This window comes from Halichoerus grypus, chromosome 6 (genome assembly GCF_964656455.1).
Source record: "Halichoerus grypus chromosome 6, mHalGry1.hap1.1, whole genome shotgun sequence".
Lineage (NCBI taxonomy): Eukaryota > Metazoa > Chordata > Mammalia > Carnivora > Phocidae > Halichoerus > Halichoerus grypus.
Window position 1 is genome coordinate 143,588,660 of NC_135717.1, and position 21,847 is coordinate 143,610,506.

At 37.7% G+C, this 21,847-nt stretch overlaps 1 protein-coding gene across 4 annotated transcripts in view; it reads left to right on the plus strand.

The window, feature by feature from the left end:
- TMTC2 (transmembrane O-mannosyltransferase targeting cadherins 2) overlaps positions 1-21,847 on the plus strand; it is a 388,107-nt gene that overhangs the window by 297,773 nt on the left and 68,487 nt on the right. For all 4 annotated transcript variants that reach the window (XM_078076381.1, XM_078076382.1, XM_078076383.1 and 1 more), the window contains one exon: positions 2,517-2,598. In XM_078076381.1, coding sequence (XP_077932507.1) covers positions 2,517-2,598 — 82 coding nt within the window. The remainder of the gene's footprint in view (positions 1-2,516; positions 2,599-21,847) is intronic.

Sequence of the window (21,847 nt, forward strand, 5' to 3'; positions counted from 1 at the left end):
TTAATGCTACATACTATTGTTTTGCCAATGGACTACACACAAGCATTTTATAACCCCATTTACTGTGACATTGGTAAATGAGCTAGTTTCTTCTCTATCCTGAAAAACTTAAAGTGGAAGAAGGTTCACAGACCCTTTGTATCTTTGTATATAACATTTGTACAGACTCTTTACAATGACAGCTTTCATTTTGCATCTTATCCTCTGCAAGTTCTTTGTACATCATTTTCTAATGATTTAAAGGCTGACCACATGTTTCTGAGACTGTGTATATAACAAAACGTATTCTTTGACATTCAGAATTCTGCATTCTATTGCATACTGTGTGTGTGTGTATGTGTGTGTAATAGTTAGCATTCATTAAAACTTACAATATACCTAGGTACTATAATAACTACTTTTTATGTTTCTGCCTCGGATAATCTAATCTTATGAAATAGATTTGATATCTTCTTTTTAAAATTAATATACTTTATCTTTAGAGCAGTTTTAGGTTTATAAAAAAGAATTGAGGGTGGCTTAATCAGTTGGGCATCTGACTCTTGATTTTGGCTCGGGTTGTGATCTCAGGGTCATGGGGTCAGGCTCTGCGAGCAGTGCAGGGTCTGCTTGGGATTATCTCTCCCCCCTCCCTCTGCCCTTCCCCCCACTTGTGCTTCCCCCCCAAATAAATAAATAAAATGTTTTTTAAAAATTGAGCTAAAATTTCCCATATACTCCCTTACCCTTCTACCACCCTACACAGTTTCCCTGTTATTATCAGCCTGCATTAGTGTTGTCTATGAGTTTTGACAAATATATAATGACATGTATCCACTATTACTGTATCCTACAGAATAGTTTCACTGCCCTAGAAATTCTCTGTGCTCCACCAATCTTCATTTTTATCATAGAGAACATTACAGCTATGAGATGATATAATTTTCTATAAGCATGGCTACGCCAATGGGGGAACTGTTCTGTCTGCCTAGAATCCATGATATGAACTTACACATTATACTGCCTGATTCACTACAGTTATTTAATTATTTTAAGTAATCCTAACTTTGTAAGATTCTTGCTAAGTCTTATTAACTTCATGAAAGTATGGTACGTGTGGGGAGCATTGTGCCTGTACTTTCCTTTTTTTCCCTCTGAAGTTAAAATGTTATGAGAAGTATGGCAGGCAATTAAAATTTTAATTATTGGGTATTTAGCGAGACTTGTGAGTTAAAGAGAAGTTACTGACTGGTGTAGTATTAGTAAAATGAAAGAAGAAATGAAGATGTCGGTTGTCTGCCGTCTGCTATAGACGGTGGAAGCTGTATGTAGGCTGGGTCCTACTGGGGAGAGTAATGGCGAATAAAGGATGTAGCGACAGTGAATTTTTTAAATGAATGAATGAACAATAAGGAAGGGGTAGATGGAGAAATGAGTCGAAGTTGAATGGTGGGATGTAGAATATTAGGTTAATTACACACCTCTACCTTTGCAAGATTTATCTCTGTAACAGTGTTTAAAAAATATATCTGAAGAAAGAGAAAAACATTGCTTGAAGTTCCCGTGGTAGATAGTGTATAAATTAGAAGGAACAAGGAGATAAGATGAGTTCTCTTTACTCTAGACCATGATTTCTGGACAGGTCCACCACCCAGTGCCTAGCTGCCACTCAGACAACATAGCTCTTCTTTCCAGCCTTGTAAGGCAAGACAGACTTGCCCCAGGAAGGTTCTTCTTGGGGCTCTTCTCCTACCTCAAGCCATCCCTTTGTGTTACTCTGTAGGCAATTTTAGTTCAGAAGCTATAACACAGTAAAGAATATAGTTTTAGGATCCACCAGGACTCATGTTGTTTCATGAAAAGTCAATCAATTGCCTACAAGCCTTTTCCCCTACTTTTTGCTTATTTTCTTCTGGTGATGATGGTAATGTTTACTTAAAACTGTAGCTAGGAAGAAGCGCTAACTTTAGATTAAATCCTGGTTTAGGAGTATTTTAGTCCCTAATGGCATCAGCAAAGATAAACAGTAGTTGCGTTTGAGATTCAACAAACTGTGACCTAGTTTCTTCATACGTAAAGTGAGCCATTAGGACAAAATCATCTTAAAAGCCAAAATGCTCCAAATTCTTTACCAAGGAAGAAGAAATGAAGAGGAAACAAATGGAAGGGAGAAAATAAAATAGAAAATGAAAATGATGTTTTCCACCATTCCTTAAAACTATCTCATCCTTTTGGTTTTCGTGAAACCCTTTTTTTCACTTTTTTTCTCTTGCCTTCCTGGCTTCTTCTCTGATCTCTTTGATGAACTCACTCTCACTGTCTTTTCTTCTAATCTTGGTGTTTCCCAGGATTCTAACTTCAGTCTTGTCTCTCAGCATACTCTCCTTGGTCATCCTTGTTTAGATAAAAACAAAACACTTTTTTGTGTGTGTGATGATTGCTAAGTAGACATCAGTCTACTTACTTCATTTGGGCCCAGGAGGTAAAGAATCCTTCATGATCTACTGCTGAATCATCCATTTTCTCTGTTTTTCAAGGGTCGTAAGAGTGAGGCTGAAAAGTTCTTCTTGAAGGCTATTGAGCTGGATCCCACCAAAGGAAACTGTTACATGCATTATGGTGAGTGGTTGATAGTTTTTTCCACGTCCCCCACATTTACTGTTAATGTTGATATGAGATTTAGGATTTGCTGGCAAAGAGCATTTTGAGAGGGCATGGACTTCATTGTTGCAGATTTCGCCCCATGCTGTAGTCTTAGCTTCTCATTCAAAGCAACCATGTTATCAAGGTCTATGCATTATAGTTCCATTAGTAATTTTCGTAGGACTTCAGTGGGGAGAGCCATTTTCGCGGTTGTTTCTTTCAAGTCCAGTGCGAGATGTAAATAAGGTCTCATCAGGAAAGCATCCTGCTCCTTGCCTGATGCCTGGTATGGAACCAGAATATTAGCTCTCTTATATTTGTAAATGATAATATATTGTTCATTGACCATATAATTTTGAAGTTTTGGAGGTTTACATTTTGACTACAGAATCTTGCTTTCTGGAAAATAGAAATGTCCCCAGGCCACTAGATACCTGAGATTGGGGTCAAGGATAAACCATAAATGGTGTAAAAGATGTATTTCTCATTCAGTTTAGCCTTGGCCTTAATCAGTCCAGAATGAACTTATATAACAACTCTGTGTCACACTCCACTCTATCATTAGTAGTGAGTCATGTGTTAAGTGAGGTGAAGTATATAGCTGGTTTGGTGTTGGGTAAGATGTACTTATTTCTACCAGATTTGTAGTTGGCATGGCTTTCAAGGAACCAAAAAGCATTTAATTTTCCTGATCCTCTGGGGGGGAAAAATGATATTTTGACCACTCTTGGCTTTGATGTGTTATTATCACGTAGTAAACTGAAAGATGGATGGTGGTTAAATCTTGAAGAAATAAAACTAATATCCTTCTTTTTTAAATTTAATTTAATTTTTTTTAATTTTTTAAAATTATTATGTTATGTTAATCACTATACATTACATCATTAGTTTTTGATGTAGTGTTCCATGATTCATTGTTTGCGTATAACCACCCAGTGCTCCATGCAGAACGTGCCCTCTTTAATACCCATCACCAGGCTAACCCATCCCCCCACTCCCCTCCCCTCTAGAACCCTCGGTTTGTTTTTCAGACTCCACTAATATCCTTCTTAAAGTTAATTCTTTCTTCCATTTTACAACTGGTAAAACAAAATTCAGTGACAGGCTGTGAGTGTGAAAAAATGGAAAAAGTAAAATGGAGGATACACTTTATCAACCACAAGTCCATTTGTTTATTTACATTTTGCATAAATGTTTATAAATCTCAGGTCTTGATGCTTTATCTTTCCAGCATAACGCAGCCTATAATTTCACACTGGCTATTGCATAAGTAGTCCGGATTTTTTTCACAATGCAGTGTTATTGCCTGTTAAGTTGGCAGTCAACTAATTTAAGTTTGCTGCAGAATTTATTTTATTTTTACAGGATTTCTCATATGAAGTATTTTAAATTAGATTTTCTCATGCATACTATTTTGGGCACCCCTACTGTGCATTAAAGTAGGTCCATGATTATTTTCCCTGAGTGCTAAAGAACCTCTTCTTCTTATTGCATCTTTTGAAGTAGAATTTTTTTTTCCCTGTTTGCCTTCTATATTTCCTTTACCTCAAACTAATTTTACTTAATACATCTTCTAATCTTGTTCCCATAATTTTATTATATGCTTTATGTTTTTCGCAGTCGATTCCTTTACATTTCATTGTTGCTTCATTTGCATTGCGATGGGAAACAAAGCACTGTTGTGTTCATTTTAAGAGTTTGTCTCATTATTCTGACTTGTCTGTCTTTACCCACTTCTATTGTTTTATTATTTTTTTATATGACATCATCCTCCCGATTTTTTTTTCCAGTGTTGGTGGTAGAGAGAAATTTTTGGGTTTAGTTTTAACAGAAAGTGCAACAAATCCTTTATTGTATAGGTTATTTGATAATAGTGGTAATACACATTCTGTAACTGTATGTGTAAAAACAGATTCTTCTTAGCACTCCTGGATTATTTTAAAGTTTTTAGCACACAGACACTATTAAAAGTACATGTATATTCAATGGGAGGAATGACTACATAATTCCCTGTAATTTTATGAAATAGTTTCAATACTTTTTCTCACTCTGGAATGGAAAATAAAAAAGATTCAAGATGAAGCATCAAGAAGTAGTAGGTAAGACAAAATAATCTACAAATGGACAGGAAGCCCATGACTGAGTGCTTGATATTCCTGTCTGACTGTGCTCATGTTATAAAAAATGTACCTTTAATTTGGGGGAAATCTACTTCCAGTGACTGAATTTTAGAACTGGAAAGTTCTTTTAAATGGTCTGATATAATCCTGTTTGTACTTATAAACAAATAAGTACAAGTACAAGTAAGTTGACTGAAGCCTAGAGAAATGAAATTGGCTTGTCCAAGTTAGCTCTGTCAAATAAATAAATAAAATCTTTAAAAAAAAAAATAACTAACCTTTGGGTCCCTTGAGAACTGCCATTGACTTTTCTTCTCTAATGTATGTTCCATCTCTCCCACAAAATGGGGAGATACCCAAGCAGATACGCAGGTAGGTAAGTAGGTAGATACTTTTGATTAGTACGTGCTTCTATGCAGTTTTAGAATGTCAAATGCGTATAATCATAACTCAGCTTAGAAAAGTTTAGGGAAGGATTTTTATTTCATTTTAATGTGTATACAATGTGTCTGATGGTGCAAGGTACTGTTCTGTCTTCAGAAAGTGAGTAATAGGGTGATGTCATTTTAAAAAGGTGATGTGGTGGGAAGTGGGGTGCTTCTTGACAGCAAGTAGCAAGGAGAACATTTGTGAAGAGGTGATATTTGAAATCTGTAAGTGTGAACCAGCTATTTGAAGAGTCAGGTAAGAGCATTTCAGATAGAAAAGACGAAGTTCAGAGGCCGAAGGCAAGAGCAAGCTTGTGTTCACAGCAGAGAAGGAAGGTAAATGTGACTGGATTATATTGAACCAGATGGGAAAGTGGGAGGAGATGAGACTGGAGAGAAAGCAGAGCAGAACCCCTGGGGTTTTATTGACCAAGCTAAGGAGTTTGCATTTTCTTCCTAGGGCAAAGGAAGGGACCGTGTGGAGAAGACAGGATTAGGGAAAGGTCTAGGGGAACTCTTGCTATGTTTTAGTCAAGAGAAGATAATAGTTTAGACTTAGTTGTGGGAATGTAAATTTTTATATTGAAAGTATACACTTACCTTCTTTAGAAAATTCTAAGATAAGTGAGAATGGAGAGACCCTGATTTCCATTTTTGCACCATCAATATCTAGCATATTGTCCTACTCACGGTAATGTGCAATAAATGTTGGTTGAGCTCAGTTAGAGATGTTCTCCATTTTAGAATTGAATGTAGGTTCCAAAACAGACCAAAAGGTTGTTCCATTTGCATTTTTATTACTTTTTGTCCAAGAAGATACATAATATTCCTATCAGCTCTCCATCATCTTACTAGTTATGGATATTCTTAGGATATTTATACCCACAATTGAATGAGTAATAATACTTCCTCAGCTTAAAAACAAATGTTTAAATAAAATATACATGTTGTTTTGTGTCTTTTTTTCCCCCAATACTTTTGCAAGTGCCCATGAAAATGCCAGCGTGGGTGAGTTTTGTTCTATTGGAAATTCACTCTCCTGGGTGTTGATGTGCTTTTGATTTGCTTGTTAATAATACACAAGACTTCGAAAATACCATCCATTTGGGACTAGACAGAGGGAATTATAGAATTTATATTGACTGCAATGACTATTAGAAGGCAGTGTTTAAAAGCACTCTCAGTTGGGACGTCTGGGTGGCTCAGTCGGTTAAGCATCTGCCTTCAGCTCAAGTCATGATCCCAGGGTCCTGGGATCGAGTCCTGCATAGGGCTACCAGCTCAGCAGGGAGACTGCTTCTCCCTCTGCTGCTCCCCCTGCTCGTACGCTCGCGCGCGCAAGCTTCCTCTCTCTCTGACAAATAAATAAATAAAATCTTTAAAAAAAAAGTACTCTCAGTTACTTGTATTTTTTTTTTTTTAAAGATTTTATTTATTAGAGAGAGAGAGCACATGAGAGGGGGGAGGGTCAGAGGGAGAAGCAGACTCCCTGCTGAGCAGGGAGCCCGATGCGGGACGCGATCCTGGGACTCCAGGATCATGACCTGAGCCGAAGGCAGTCACTTAACCAACTGAGCCACCCAGGCGCCCAGTTACTTGTATTTTTAATCCACTAGTTTTTTTTGTTTTTTTTTTTTTTTTGAGGAAGGGATGCGTGGAAGATTGTCTTTTTTTCTTCAGGTTGGCTTGCAACAAAGAAAGCTAAATAGAACTGGTTCAGTAAATTTGTTAAAGGTAGGGCTTTCTGGTACCTATAATCTCTGGGATTAAGATTCCTTATCTGTAAAGTGTGAAAGAGTTGATATGGACTTTCAAAATGTTTTTGTATATTAAGATTTCATGTTGTTGCTAATATATACTCAGTTTCTCACTGATCTTGCATCAAAAATTTTAAAGAATGTGTAGAAAACAGGTTTCAGACTATAGTATCAGTAATAGGATAATGTCACATTTGTATGTCATCAAGCTTCCAGTGTATCTCATGTCCGTATGAAACAAATCATGTGAAGTCTTTATGAAATTTAGTTTATAAATGTTGAAGATGAGAATTTGGTGCCTTGATGTGTCATGTGGGCCTGTAATTCAAGGGATTCTCCATGGTTTTCCCAATGGCTCCAGTGGAAAGCTTCTGCCAAAAGAATAAAAGTCAAGACAGGAAGTCTCTCTCTCTCTTTTTTTTTTAAGAATTAGTAGGAAAACCATTTGTTTTTTAAAGATTTTATTTATTTATTTGACAGAGAGAGAGAGAGCGAGAGCAGGAGCACAAGCAGGGGGAGTGGGAAAGGGAGAAGCAGGCTTCCCGCGGAGCAGGGAGCCCGATGCGGGGCTCGATCCCAGGACCCTGAGATCATGACCTGAGCCAAAGGCAGATGCTTAACGACTGAGCCACCCAGGCGCCCCAGTAGGAAAACCATTTTGTCAGAGTATATTATAATTTTTCCTTTATGTACATAGTAGTAAATTTTATGTAGATTGAAACAGCTTAAGTCAATATGCATTTGTTATGAGACACGTACTATGTATAAATCTGGGCGGATGGGAATTCATTAGTTATTAAGGACAAAAGCATAAAAAGTGAAAAGGAAGCAGATTGTGATAAATGCTTTTGAGAAGTATACTTTTATGTAGACCTTGGATGGTTTCTTCTTTTCCTATCGACCTCTAACTGTATGTTTTTAAGAGTTACGCCTTTAGCCTCATTTTCTTTATTACAGTTACACTCTCTGGGTGAAGTTGTTCATTCCAGGGGTTCAGCTGTATAGTGATGAGTCCTGAACTTCTTTGTCCGACTCAGTATTTATCAAGCTAGACGTAGGGAGACAACAGGGAACAAGACAGGCTGCAGTGGAGCTTCCAAACTGGTGAGGGAGGCCCATGTTGTAAAAATGATCATTTAATTTTAGTTACAATTGATTTTATAAAGGAGTGTAATGAAGGGGCCTTGATTTGGGGGGCTGGGGTGCAGGAGAACTATGCCTGATGAACTTACACATAAATTATATTTGAGTGAATAGTAGGAGTTCACCAGAAAAAATTATAGATGCGAGGGGATACATTGGAGAACAATAAAGCAGAGAAAGTGCTGGATGCAGAAGGCACACATATGTCTGGAGGATCGTTCCAGGGCAGAACTAGGACCATAGCTAGGAACTCTGAGAAGATACATTCTGGTTCCATAGGAGGAACATAACCATTTATGAGAACTGCCAGCTTATGAAATGAATGCCCATTGAAGATTTTTCAACTGTGGGTTTATAAGGATGCTAGAAAGAATTCAAGCACTGGGAATGGAAGGGGACTGATCCAGACAACCATGAAATCATTTCTAATGTAAAGGAGCAGTCATTTTGTCCTTCTTCCTCTTGAACCCACAGAGAAGTGTAGAATTTTTTAAATTGTAATTACCTGGATTATTATTTGGCTCTACTTATCAATTTTAGAAATCTGAAAATGTGTTACTACATTTATCCTGATCTTTCTCGATCATTGTGTAACTCCTGTGAAGTAGGAATAGATCTCAGCTCCATTTGACTGAAATAATGGAAGTTCAGAATTTCCAGGTGATTCTTTGGATCAGAAATTTTCAACATACATAGTAGGATAAGAACTTGAAAAGTCCAGCTCCTTCAACTTCTAAGTCCAGGACTTCCTATTATTAATATTATAGTCTGCTTGTCTGCAGGATGCTCTTAAATTTCATTTTAAAAAGTAGGTCTTGGGGTGCCTGGGTGGCACAGTCAGTTAAGCGTCCAACTCTTGGTTTCAGCTCAGGTCCTGATCTCAGGGCCGTTAGATCAAGCCCTGCATCAGGCCCCACACCCAGCAGAGTCTGCTTGAGATTCTTTCTCCCTTTCCCTCTGCCCCTCCCGCTCATGCTCTCTCTCTCAAATAAATAGTAAAATAACTCTTAAAAAAAAAAAATAAAGTAGGTCTGGGAGGAAATTGTTAAAATGTTATATTCGGTATTTCGTCAGTGAACACTGAAAGGGGAAGTTAAAAATATGTGATAGGTCGAATTGGTAAGAGGTCTGTAGTTATTTTTTTATTATCATAATTAAAGCTAGTCAGAAGATGGCAATGATCTGGGGTTGATTGTGTTGTAACATTTTATTTTAATCACTTCATGAACTCCAAGAGTAATTTAAAAAATTAAATAATGAACTAAATAATGGTATTTCCTTGATTTAAAATGAAAATACATTTTTGGTTTTTGCAAAATTTCATTGAGATACAATTATGTTTAATGCTTCAGACCAAAATATTTTATTAAAATATCAGTATTTGTGTCCCTTTATTGCTCCAAAGACAGCACAGTTGACAGATGTATAATTAGAACATGATATTTCTTTTCTTTTTTTTTTTTTCTTAAGATTGTATTTATTTATTTGACAGAGAGAGACACAGCAAGAGAGGAAACACAAGCAGGGGGAGTGGGAGAGGGAGAAGCAGGCTTCCTGCCGAGCAGGGAGCCCGATGCGGGGCTCGATTCCAGGACCCTGGGATCATGACCTGAGCTGAAGGCAGCCGCTTAACCGACTGAGCCACCTGGGCACCCCGAGAACATATTTCTAAATGTCATTCCAAACTATTTCATTTCTTACCTATGATTTTTTATTTTTAAATTTGCTGTTATTACAATGTGTCTAATAGGTTAATATTTAATCTTTTTAATCTTCACACCTGTGTGTATTTTATGTGAGATATTTTTGCAAGCCTTTTAGAATTAAAACTTTATCGTAACTAGAAAGGGAAAACCAGGAAAGGGATTCTTTAAGCTTATAAGCAAAGAATAAAGGAAAAATTAAAGGATTAATGTATTTCCAAAAGAAATACAGTTAAAAGACAAACAGTTAAGTGATAGGAAATAATTTCCATTAAATCACAAGATAAAACATGTCTACTTAAGACATGAGAAGTTGTAAAACTACAAGGAAAACGGAATATAAAGACCAAGGGATATGAACAAATAATTCCCCAAAGAGGAAGTATAACAGATTTTAAAAGATAGGTAAATATAGAATTTCATTAGAAATAAAGAAATTCACTTTCAAATAAAAATATATGCCCTTAAGTTAATCTAGCATTTAGTCTCAATAATTCTCATGAAAATATATGTTAAGAAAATATTTTTTCTATGTTTAAGATTATCAACAAAAGGTAGTAATTGGAGCACAGCAGTGCTATTTGTTAAAGTCAAAAATGGAAAAGCATCTAAATGCTTGAAAAAGGGAAATGATTAAATAATTTAGTGTTATTTCCATTTGATGAAATATTTAACATCCTAATAACAGAGACAATTGCCTATGTTATTGTACAGAAAGAATGATTAAATTTTACAAAATAACTACATCATTAGAAATGCAAAGCAAGGGCGCCTTGGTGGCTTAGTCAGTTAAGCGTCCAACTCGTGATTTGGGTTCAGGTCATGATCTCAGGGTTGTGAGATTAAGCCCCATGTCAGGCTCTGTTCTGGGCGTGGACCTGCTTGGGATTCTCTCTCTCCCTCTGCCCCTCCCCCCTCCACGCACACACTGTCTCGAGAGGGGGGAAAAATAAAAAAAAAGAAAACCAAACAAGCTATGTTAATAATAGATGTTTTAGCTTTTTGGACTCTTGCAGCCTTTTGGGGGGGGGGATGGGCAACAGGCTTAATTTCTATTTCATATTTTCCTTAATGAGTACATTAGGAAGGAATATATACTTGATAAAATGTGAAAGAATAATTGTCTTAAAATATTTTCAGATAGTTTGTAGAAAAGATATCAGGAAAATTATAGTAAACAAGTAATTATCCAAAAATTATTTAACTGAACTCAACATGTAAAATTTAAGATGTAAAAATTAGAAAGGAATAAAAAGAGAAAGGCATCTTGCCTGAATTCTCTATTAAATACCATATTTCCATGATGAATTCATCAAATATAACAATAACACAAGCATTTACTTAGGACTTTTGTGTCCTGAGAAATTCTCATGGAATTTTCATTTAAATCCCCACAAAAGCCAAGTGAGGAGGTTACCTGACTGTCTCTATTTTACAGATGAGGAAAGCGAAGTCATCAAGCTGTAAGGTAAATTCCACAAGGTTTCAGGGCCAGTTAATAGGAGGCAGCATTTGAACCAAGGCACTCCAGACTCTTACACTGTACCATGTCTTAATCAGTATAAGAGATTAACAGAGATATTTTCCATCCATATGTGCCTATTGGTAGGTTTATTGATATATAAAATATGTTATCAAATACACTGAAAGTTGGGAATCACTCCCTCCTCCCCTTTTTTTATTACCATCACCTTAGGTGTTAGGATTTCAACATATGGATTTGGGGAGGGCACGAACATTCAGACCATAGCACCTACCGTATTTTATCATAACTCTTAAAAAAAATACTATTAATACTATTATTATAAAATACACAATGATTATAAGATGCTTCACAATATTAGATGATTAAATCAATTGAAGTAATATGGTATGACCTGACTCCAGTGTTTTGAGAATTTACATGAAGAAAAGTGTTTGGTGTCATGCTCGGCACATCTGTGCTCATTAAAGCTAGTGCTATTATTGAAGCTCAGTGTTCAACAATTATGTCTCTGCACCAATACTGGGTATTTTTGTGTATCTTTTGTTGTTTCAGTAACCCAACACTGTGCAGAAATAATACTGTCCCTATTTTACAGACAAGGTATCAAGAGTGTACGTGACAATATTGAAGGCCCAGCAAGTTGGCAGAGGAAGGATTTGAACCTCCTTGGACTCTTAAGCCTGTGATATGTTTATGGTTTGCCTTGTGCTTTTAAAGGTATACTCTTACCAAATGTAAGCCTGGTGGGTCCCCAATGGTGGCAAAGCCCCAGAATGCTGAGGTTTTGGAGGACTGCTGGTGGAGAAACCCATGGAGCTCTCAAAATCATGTACTTAGAAGCGTCAGGAAGGAAGGGCAGCTTGAGGTCATCAAGACGCAAGACGCGGAGAGAGCCTGAAAGGTACAGAGGCAGAGAAGGAGCTCATGTAAAGAGGAGTGAAAAGAAAAATGAGAAGACAGAGCACCAGACCTCACCCCACCCAGCGTACTGACATTTTCTCATTTACTCTTTCCGATAACACAGCCAGGTTATCCCCGTTTGCAAAGTGAAGAAACTGGCTCCAGTGACCCTTGCTCTGGAGATTCCTGTACTGCATGCAGTGCCCCCCACGAAGAAAACGGCCCATCAGTATTTTTGCAATAAAAGAATGACTAGAGAAGCATTTACTGACCTTTAGTTAGTTTTACCCTTTCCTTTTCTCACCTCTGCTTCCAGTTTTTGCATGGGAATAGAGTCCACTTTGTTTTAAACGTATAACTACATGATGCAGTTAAGTGCTGTCTTAGTTCATTTGGGCTGCTGCAACAACATAGCATATATGGGTGGTTTAGGAACAACAGAAATTTACTTCTTACAGTTCTGGAGGCTGCGAGCCCAAGATCATGGTGCGGGCAGATTGAGCGTCTGGTGAGGCCTACTTCCCCATTGATGGTCTTCTCACTGCTCCCTCACATGGTGGCAGGGGCAAGGTAGCTCTCAGGGCTCCTTTTATCGGGACACTAATCCTATTCATGAAGGCCCCTGATTTCAAAACATGAACTGGGGATGGGGGAGGGGGAGAGGCACAAACATTCAGACTATAGCAACAATTTACATATACGCGTTCTTTTGAATCTGTCTTTGTATGGGACACCAGAAGCCACAAAGACAAGATGGTAAGAACTGAGTTAAACTTCAGATTAGGGAGTAGAGAGTGCAGTGGATTTTGGAATGCAGCTCTCCCAGCCCCTCTGTTGGTTACTCCTTCAGCATAGTCTACCTTTTGCTAGCCTCTTGTTCCTCAGTTTCTTTATCTGGAGATGATTGCAACTGCTTCAGGTTGTGAGGATTCGTTTACAATTTTATAAAATAACTAGCATGTCATATATGCTCAATAACTTGTAACAATGGCCATTTATTATTTTTAAAATATAATAGAACCCATAATAATATCTTAGAGAATGAACGAATCATATAGAAAATTTTTTCAATAAGGTATATGAAAAAGAGACAGAAATTAGGGGAAGAGGAGACAATAAAAATCTAGATATTAAGAAAAAGGAATCGGTATCCATCAACATGCAGACAGAAAGAGAACGGAAAAAGAATAATTGCTTGCAAGAAGAAGAATGAATATTGTAAGTAACAAGTAATTGGGAACAGAGAGAGAGAGGGAAAGCAAGGAAGGCAGAGAGGGAAAAAAAAGAGATACTGTTTTTCTAGTCTTAGCTATTTGGATTTAGCAATTGAGTGCACTTTGAGATTCTTGTTTATGTTCTGCCTTCCATTTAATTGAAAACAATTGTTCCCGAAGTTTTCTACCCTGTCATTAACTCTTCTGTGCCTCAGTGACACATCTGTAAATGAATACCTCAGAAGAGCCCATTGAGATGGTGTTGGAGGGCAAGGAGAAGACTCAGAGCTCTTCTGAGGAAGAGGAAGAGGATGTGAGCATTTAGCCACATCCTCTCTGCATTCTCATTATCACCCCAAGTTAGTCCCAGAGGCACACTCCCTTCCTTACTGACTTCCCCTGTGTTTGAGCCTCATGTCTACCTCATCCCTTTCCTTACAACGCCCTTGTCTAGGAATGACACTACTCATCTCTGTATCTTTGATTAGGTCCTATCCTCATCCGGTTATGTCTTCCCCTTCATCTTTAGGTGGTAAAACTCCTCAGATTGTTTGAAACCTAGCATGGACTTGTTTTCTTTATACAGTGCACTTGATCTCTATTAAATCTCTATATTACTTACACCTATAGTGGGTTGTGCTGTTCCTCCCTCCCTGCCCCTCCCCCTACTCTTTCTTTCTCTAATGTCTTCTTTTACTTCCTCTCCAGTTCCCCTCTTGTCCTCCTTGCCTCCCTCTACTTCCCACTCTCCATGTGACAGTCTTCATAACTCTCTCAGTGGTTTTCTGGCATCTCCTAACCCTTTTGGAAAGAGTCAGGGGAGAAATAAATGCATCCCTAGCCTTCCTGACCTCCTTTCTGCTTGAGCACAGAGCCCTGGCCTGCTGCTGTTCCTCTAATCTCCTTTGCGGTAGGCATCTTCCTTGCCGCATGTCCAATTCAGGGCAAATTTTTGGTCTCATGTTCACAGAGGGACAGATCTGGGTCCTCCCAGCCTCAAAGTGAGCAGTCTGGATTGCTCTCCTGGGCATCCTTTTCTTGTTCATTTGGCCCACCTGTTTTCTTGGCCAGTAACTACCGCACATTTATCACATTGGGTTTGTCTCAATAAACCAGAGCTGTTATTCAATCAAGCTGCCAAGAGCACAAAAACACAAAGCAACAAAACTAATAGAAGGGAAGGGAAGAGAGATTGGTTGTATGTATTTTTTTAAAGATTTATTTATTTATTTGAGAGAGAGAGAGAAAGCACGCATGAGAGCAGGGGGAGGGACAGAGGGAGAAGGAGAGAGACAATCTCATGCAGAGCCTGACCAGGGCTCAATCTCATGACCCTGAGATCATGACCTGAGCTGAAATCAAGAGTCAAATGCTTAACTGTTTAACCGACTGAGCCACTCAGGTGCCCTGAGAGAGATTGGTTTTAACGAGTAAGAGCAGGGGCGCCTGGCTGGCTCCGTTGGTAGAGCATGTGACTCTTGATCTCAAGGTCATGAGTTCACATCTCATGATGGGTGTAGAGATTACTTTAAAAAAGAAAAAAAACGAAGGTGCACCTGGGTGGCTCAGTTGGTTAAGCATCTGCCTTCAGCTCAGGTTATAATCCCAGGGTCCTGGGATCAAGCCCCCTCATCGGGCTCCCTGCTCAACATGGAGCCTCCCTTGTGCTCTCTCTTGCTTGCTCTCTCCCTCTCTCTCTCTCTATCTCAAATAAATAAATAAAATCTTAAAAAGGAGTAAGAACATACCTAAAAATGCAAGGGATTCCCAGAAAGACATTCAGCAAGCCTCCCTTCAGAGAAGCAAAAGAGATGATTCCCCTCCATATTTTTAATCCTCCCAGGCCTAATTAGCATACATTAACAACCTCTGTTTAGCAGCATCTCCTTTAGACAGGTAGTCAAAATCCTGAGCATTGCATTATCCCCTACTCTGTCTCATCAGGAGTATATTACTCACCTTCCTTAGTAGAAACACTCCACAAAGGGCTTGCTTCAGTTCTGCCTTACCCACCTGTCTTGTTAACATTAGATGTCACCAAAATCAGCCCAAATATTTCCACCATCTTCCAGGCTTTATTCCCCGCTCCAATCATCTGAATCTTTGAAAAAGTTTAGACAAGTGCTTCTGGCTATTCTTTTTCATGACCTGGCTGCTGATTTTATGAGCAGAGCCACTGTGTGAAAATTCAAGTGGTACCCTTACTTGTGCCCTTTACTCTTTTTATATTCAATTTTAATTATAAATTGAACAAAACCAAATATTTACCTCCATCCAGATATGATGCACTTAGCCTGTGAGACCTTGCGTCTCCTCAAACTTATATCCGTTTTGTGGTTAAACTCTCTCCATAATCTCCTCTTTCCTCTACTAAGTTCAAACTGTTTCAAGGATAAGTGTTGCACTTATCTTCCCCATCCTCCACTGCAAGTATCACTACATCTTACATGTATTTGGCACAATATACATTTCTTGGGTTGGATATGTTAATCTATAGTTTCTTCTTTTTCCCAGACTATTGAATTTATTCCAAAGTACAATGGGATATAATAGATTTTAGCCAAATTGCACAGTTTGGACTGTTCTGGAATTAAGGGATCTTTGAAGGCATGATTGATGTCTGGATTATTTGTCATATTCCAAGGGAAATTCAGAGATCTAAAACCAGGGCTGCCATGTTGCCTATATGCCAGAGGCACTGTTCATAGAGACCTCACGGTGAGTGGCAACCTTGGAAATTTTGCAATACTCAGCATGTTGTGGCCATTTACTGCAGCCCTGCCTAAAATCACTCTAAGGTGAGAGGATATGAATAGGAAAGTGCCTGGTGACGACCTATGCTGGCTAGATTCTAGCTTGCTCCTGCAGATGAAGAAAGTGCTTCTGCACATGGGGATATAGGTAATTCAGTCCTATTACTGAATGTGTAGTTATTAAATCCCCACAGTGTGCCAAGAAGTAAGAGAGTGAGCCACTGTGGTATCCGGAGGAAGAGCACTCCCGGTGGAGGGAATGGCAAATAAACACTGAAGCAGGAGTCTTTGTTTCTCCAGTGTGTTAGACAGCAGCGAGAGGCATTGAATAAGTGACCAAGAGGGAGAGTAGTAGGAGACAAAGGAGATGAGGTTAGAGAATAGGGTAAGAGGTTGGGGGAGGAACTCCCTGCTGACTCTGTCAGGCTGTGTAGTCCAGTATAAGGACATTCACTTTCCCTAAGTCAGCTGTAGAATGATGGGCACTGACTCCCACTATTAATAAGGATCATTCTGACTGCTATGTTGAGAATTCTCTGGAGGGTCAAGGGCAGAAGTATGGAGACTGGTTAAGAGGTTATTGCTGCAATCCAGAGTGACGTGATGGCGTGAGACAAGGTAGTGGTAGGAGTCAGACAATTCTGGATCTATTTAGATGGTCTGATGTCTTCTGCCAAGGGGAACTATTTTAGTGCAAATATTAAGTTCTAGCTGTTATTTTATAAATAAGATTTTCATTTGTCTTTGAACATTTTTTAAAGCTATCTATGAGTGATTTTTCCCAAAGAGAATCGTATCATCATGACACCTATTACAGATTGTTTTAGCTCCTTGATTTAATTTCATTGATCAGAATAGTGAATTTTTCATATATTTTAGTAAGAAATGCCAATGCCAACTAATCTGGGGAGTTTATGTGCAAAACTTTTACAAAGCAGTATTTGAGCCTAGGCTTAAGGCCAGCTTACACTGTTATGGATTTCTTTCTTTCAGGCAGTTTTTTAAAGCCAGGAATTAATGAAGGATTGATCTTCACCAGCTTGTCATATTGAAATGTTGGTAAAAATCCACCAAATATTTTAAACGGTTCATTTAGAGAATTGTCCCGAGAAGAAATGGTATAACTGTAATACAGAAGCTCCTGAGTCTAGAACTGTCAACTGGTTTTTCCCTCTTCCTTTTTTAGCCTATGGGGAGACTTAACACTCTTTGAATCTGGACCTCTAGAGAATGCTTTCCCTTTAAATATCCTTTTCTGTGTTTCTCCACTCACATTCCTTTTTTTTCCTTTGTAATTTCTCATCTTGTTTTTGCCTTTGTTCTCCCTTTGATGGAAGACAATTAAGTAAGATGATGATAATTAACTTGGGTAAGACAAATTATAAACCAAACAATGATAAAGTGTGGTAGCACAATATATACATGAAAACAAAATATATTTTACTTAAGATTTTTGTGGTTTCTTTATTTGAAATTCTGCTCAATTATCAAACACAAAGAATGCGTTTGTTTCCTATATGTGAGAGAGAAGTGATTTCTCATAACTGTTCTACATATGAAAGATAAAATTCTTAAATATCCTTATTTTAAGAGTTTGAGAGAGTAAACTTGTCTTTATTGCATGTTTCTTATTCATACAGATGTATCTTCCTATCTGCACGAGTATGTGTAACCTGGTCATTATTCTTTGTAATATAGGGAAGGGCATGCCACATGCTGTTTATTGACCAGAAGAGCTTAATCTAACTAGTGGCTAATCCCAGACAGGGCATCCAGAGTATAGTACAAAACAATTATTTTGTTCCCATCAGACACTGGTTCTCAAACTATGGACAATGGAGTAGCAGCATCAGTAGGAACTTGTTAAAAATGCAAATCATGTTCATTCCTCCTTTGTCAAATGAATTTGTCAGAGGAATGAATATACAATGGGCAAAAAAACAGTCTCTTCAACAAATGGTGTTGGGAAAACTGGACAGCAACATGCAAAAGCACGAAACTAGACAGCTTTCTTTCACCATACACAAAAATAAACTCAAAATGATAGAGATCTAAATGTGAGACCTGAAACCATAAAAATTCTAGAAAAGAGCACAGGCAGTAATTTCTGACATCGGCCGTAGCAACACTTTTCTAGATACGTCTCCTGAGGCAAGAGAAATAAGAGCAAAAATAAACTACATCAAATATAAAAAGTTTCTGCACAGCAAGGGAAATAATCCAAAATACTAAAAGGCAACCTACTGAATGGGAGAAGATATTTGCAAATGACATACCTGATGAAGGGTTAGTATCCAAATTATATAAAGAGCTGATACAGCTCAACAGCGAAAAAACAAGAAATCTAATTAAAAAATGGGCAGAAGACATAAGTAGACATTTCTCCAAAGAAGATATCCAGATGGCCAGCAGACAAATGAAAAGATGTTCAACATCACTTATCATCAGGGAAATGCAAATCAAAACTGTAATGAGATATCATCTCACACCTGTCAGAATGGCTAAAATCAATAACCCAAGAAACAACAGGTGTTGGCGAGAATGTGGAGAAAATGGAACCCTCCTCCACTGCTGGTGGGAATGCAAACTGGTGCAGCCACTGTTGTAAACAGTATGGAGTTTCCTCAAAAAGTTCAAAATGGAACTACCATATGATACAGTAATCACATGAGTTGGTATTTCCCCAAAGAATGTGAGAACAGTGATTCAAAAGGAAGGATATGCTCCTGTGTTTATTGCAGCATTATTTACAATAGCCAAACTATGGAAGCAGCCCAAGTATCCATTGATAAATGAATGGATAAAGAAGAATATAAATATAAATAGAATATTATTCAGCCATAAAAAAGAATGAAATCTTGCCATTTGCCACAACATGGTTAGAGCTAGAGAGAATAATTCAAAGTTAAGTCAGAGAAGGACAAATACCATATATGATTTCATTCACATGTGGAATTTAAGAAACAAAACAAACAAGCAAAGGAAAAGGACAAACCAAGAAACAGACTCTTAACTACAGAGAACAAACTGTTGGTTACCGGAAAGGGGTGGTTTCGTAGGGGGAGGGGTGAAATAGGTGATAGGAATTGAGGAGTACACTTATCTTGAAGAAAAAAAAAAAAAAAAGCAAATCATGGGCTCTACCCCAAACCCACTGAATCTGAAACTCTGGGGATGGGGCCTAGCTCTCTGTTCTATCGGACCTTCCAGGTGATTCTGATGTGCCCTAAGGCTATGAGCCACTGAAAAATGTAACCTTTCACACCTTGCAGAATCTACCACTGTAGATGGGCTCCTTGAAGTGCCTGCTTTCCTTTCCACTCCCCATACTGCCCTGGCTCCTCCTTGTAGTTTCCTCTCACCATCAAAGCCCAAGTAGCTGCTCCAACCCACTGAGCCTCAGCATCTGGCTCAGTCTTGGTGGGCTTTCCATAGATGTGTACATTCTTCAGTAAAGAGCACCTGTGTCTCTCTTGTTAATATTGATCACTTTCAGCCAACAGTGATTCAAAGACATTGTATAAAACGATTCACTACCCAGTAATGATAAAGATGAGAGGATTGACACCCACATCCTGTCACATATGCTGTTAAGTGGGATAGCCATATTGAGGCAATTCTGCTTTATACCCCCTTTATTCCTGCCTCATGAATAATACCATTCCCTTTTATTCTTTTAAGTGCTCTGGTTTATATGGTGAATTATATTGCAGTGAACTAGTCATAAGCAATTCTAATACTGTTGGGGAGTGGTCAAAGAAAGATTCACCAAGAAGGAAATGTTGTAGGGCTTAAAAATAAAAGATGTCCAGTTACAATAGGTAGGCAAGACGGACTGGTGATAGGGATGGGACAAGAGAAACCTTAGAGCCTGAGAGTTCAGGATAAATAAGGATAAATAAGGATTTATCCTTCAGGATAAATAAGGATAAATAAGCTGTGAAACAGCTGGTTATATTAAGGGAAGCAGAAGTGGTTCAAAGGGTCGAGTGCCAGTGTCAGGTGGGAACAATAATAGTTGAAGCTGGTGGAAGAGTGACTTAAGGCAAGGTCTTCCAGAAGAAGTAAGGGCAAATCTTGTTCCTCATTATTCCCCCAGTAATATATCAGTATTGGCTCTTTGGATCGTTATTAAGAAGAAACCTAGTGTGTCTTTGTTTCCCTATTTATGTTGGTTCTCTGTATTTGAAATGCTTATTGCTCCATTTTCCATCAATTGTGGGCTATATTTCAAACAAATAATCATTATATAACATAGCAGAATAATAATTCACTTTCAACTTTGGTTCACATTTTCAAGTCCAGTGGGGAAAAAAAAAGACACCAAACGGTCCACACTGCATAATATTTTATGCCTTTATTATAGCAGAATACTAATGCTGGAATATTGAGATATATGGCCTGTCGAGAACAGAATGGGGGGAATTATGCAAATACCTAACTAATATGTTGTGATATTGTTTTTCTGAATGTTAATATGATGAACGAATTCTGTTAAAAATGATCATATGGGGATTTTTTTCTGTTACTGTTTAGTAAAAGTTACGTGTTTTGTGTGGTTTGGGGACCTTGCAAACTGTAAATTGCATTTTGCATGACAAAGCTGACTTAAAGCATAAAGAAGTGTTTTAAAATTATGATAAAAATTGTATATTTGATTTTATACAACTAGTTAATGTTGTTATCCTTTGTTGTTGTTGAACATTAAAGATGTGTTTGGCATCGATGAAGCTTGAAAGACTTTGCCCTTGGGGCATTGCACATGAACTGACCTCTTACGCCATTGAGCATCATTATCTTCATCACCGAAGCTTCTTGTCATGGTCCTCTGTTTCTGTGTGGACAGTAAAGATATCATGTCCTTCTTTTCTCTTTCTTTTTTTTTTTTTTTTTTTTTTACCAGAGCTAGTGTGTCTTCTTTACCCTATACAGTCTGGAGTAATGAATTTTACTAAATAACCTTCATTATTCAGTTAATTGTTGCGTTTTCCTAACTATTAATACAGAACACAGTTCAGAGTTAATAGCTGTCTGGAAAGGAAAAGGAACCATCGATAAACTCCTACATTATCCTTTGTTTAAATATCACATAATTAATTAACATATTTATTAATGCATTTACTTAGGTAAACATTCTTTGAAGGCAGGTAGCAATTAATATTATGTTTTAATTTTGAGAACTTATAATAAGAGTAATTAACTGAAGAATAGGGTTAGTCTGGTATCCTTTACTAAGATCTATATGATGAGATATTAATTTTTCAGTATGCCATAGAGTGTCTAATTCTTGTTTTACTGTCTTTAAACCACATATACTTTCAGCTGAATCTCATATCAACATATTTAAAATTAGTATAACACATGAGTTTCATAAGTAATGTGTGTTTCTGTTTGTAAGTGTAACTACAGTTGGCCTTTGAGCAGCATGGGGGCTAGGGGCATGATCCCCACACAGTTGAAAATCTGTGTATAATTTTTGACATCCCCAAAACTTAACTATTAATAGCCTAGTGTTGACTAGAAGCCTTACTGATCACATAGACTATTAACACGTTTTGTATGTTATATATGTTAACATACTGTATTCTTAGGATAAAGTAAGCTACAGAAAAAATGTTAAAATCATAAGGAAGGAAAACACATTTATACTACTGTACTCTATTTATTAAAAAAAAAAAACTACATATAAGTGGACCCATACAGTTCAAACCTGTGTTATTT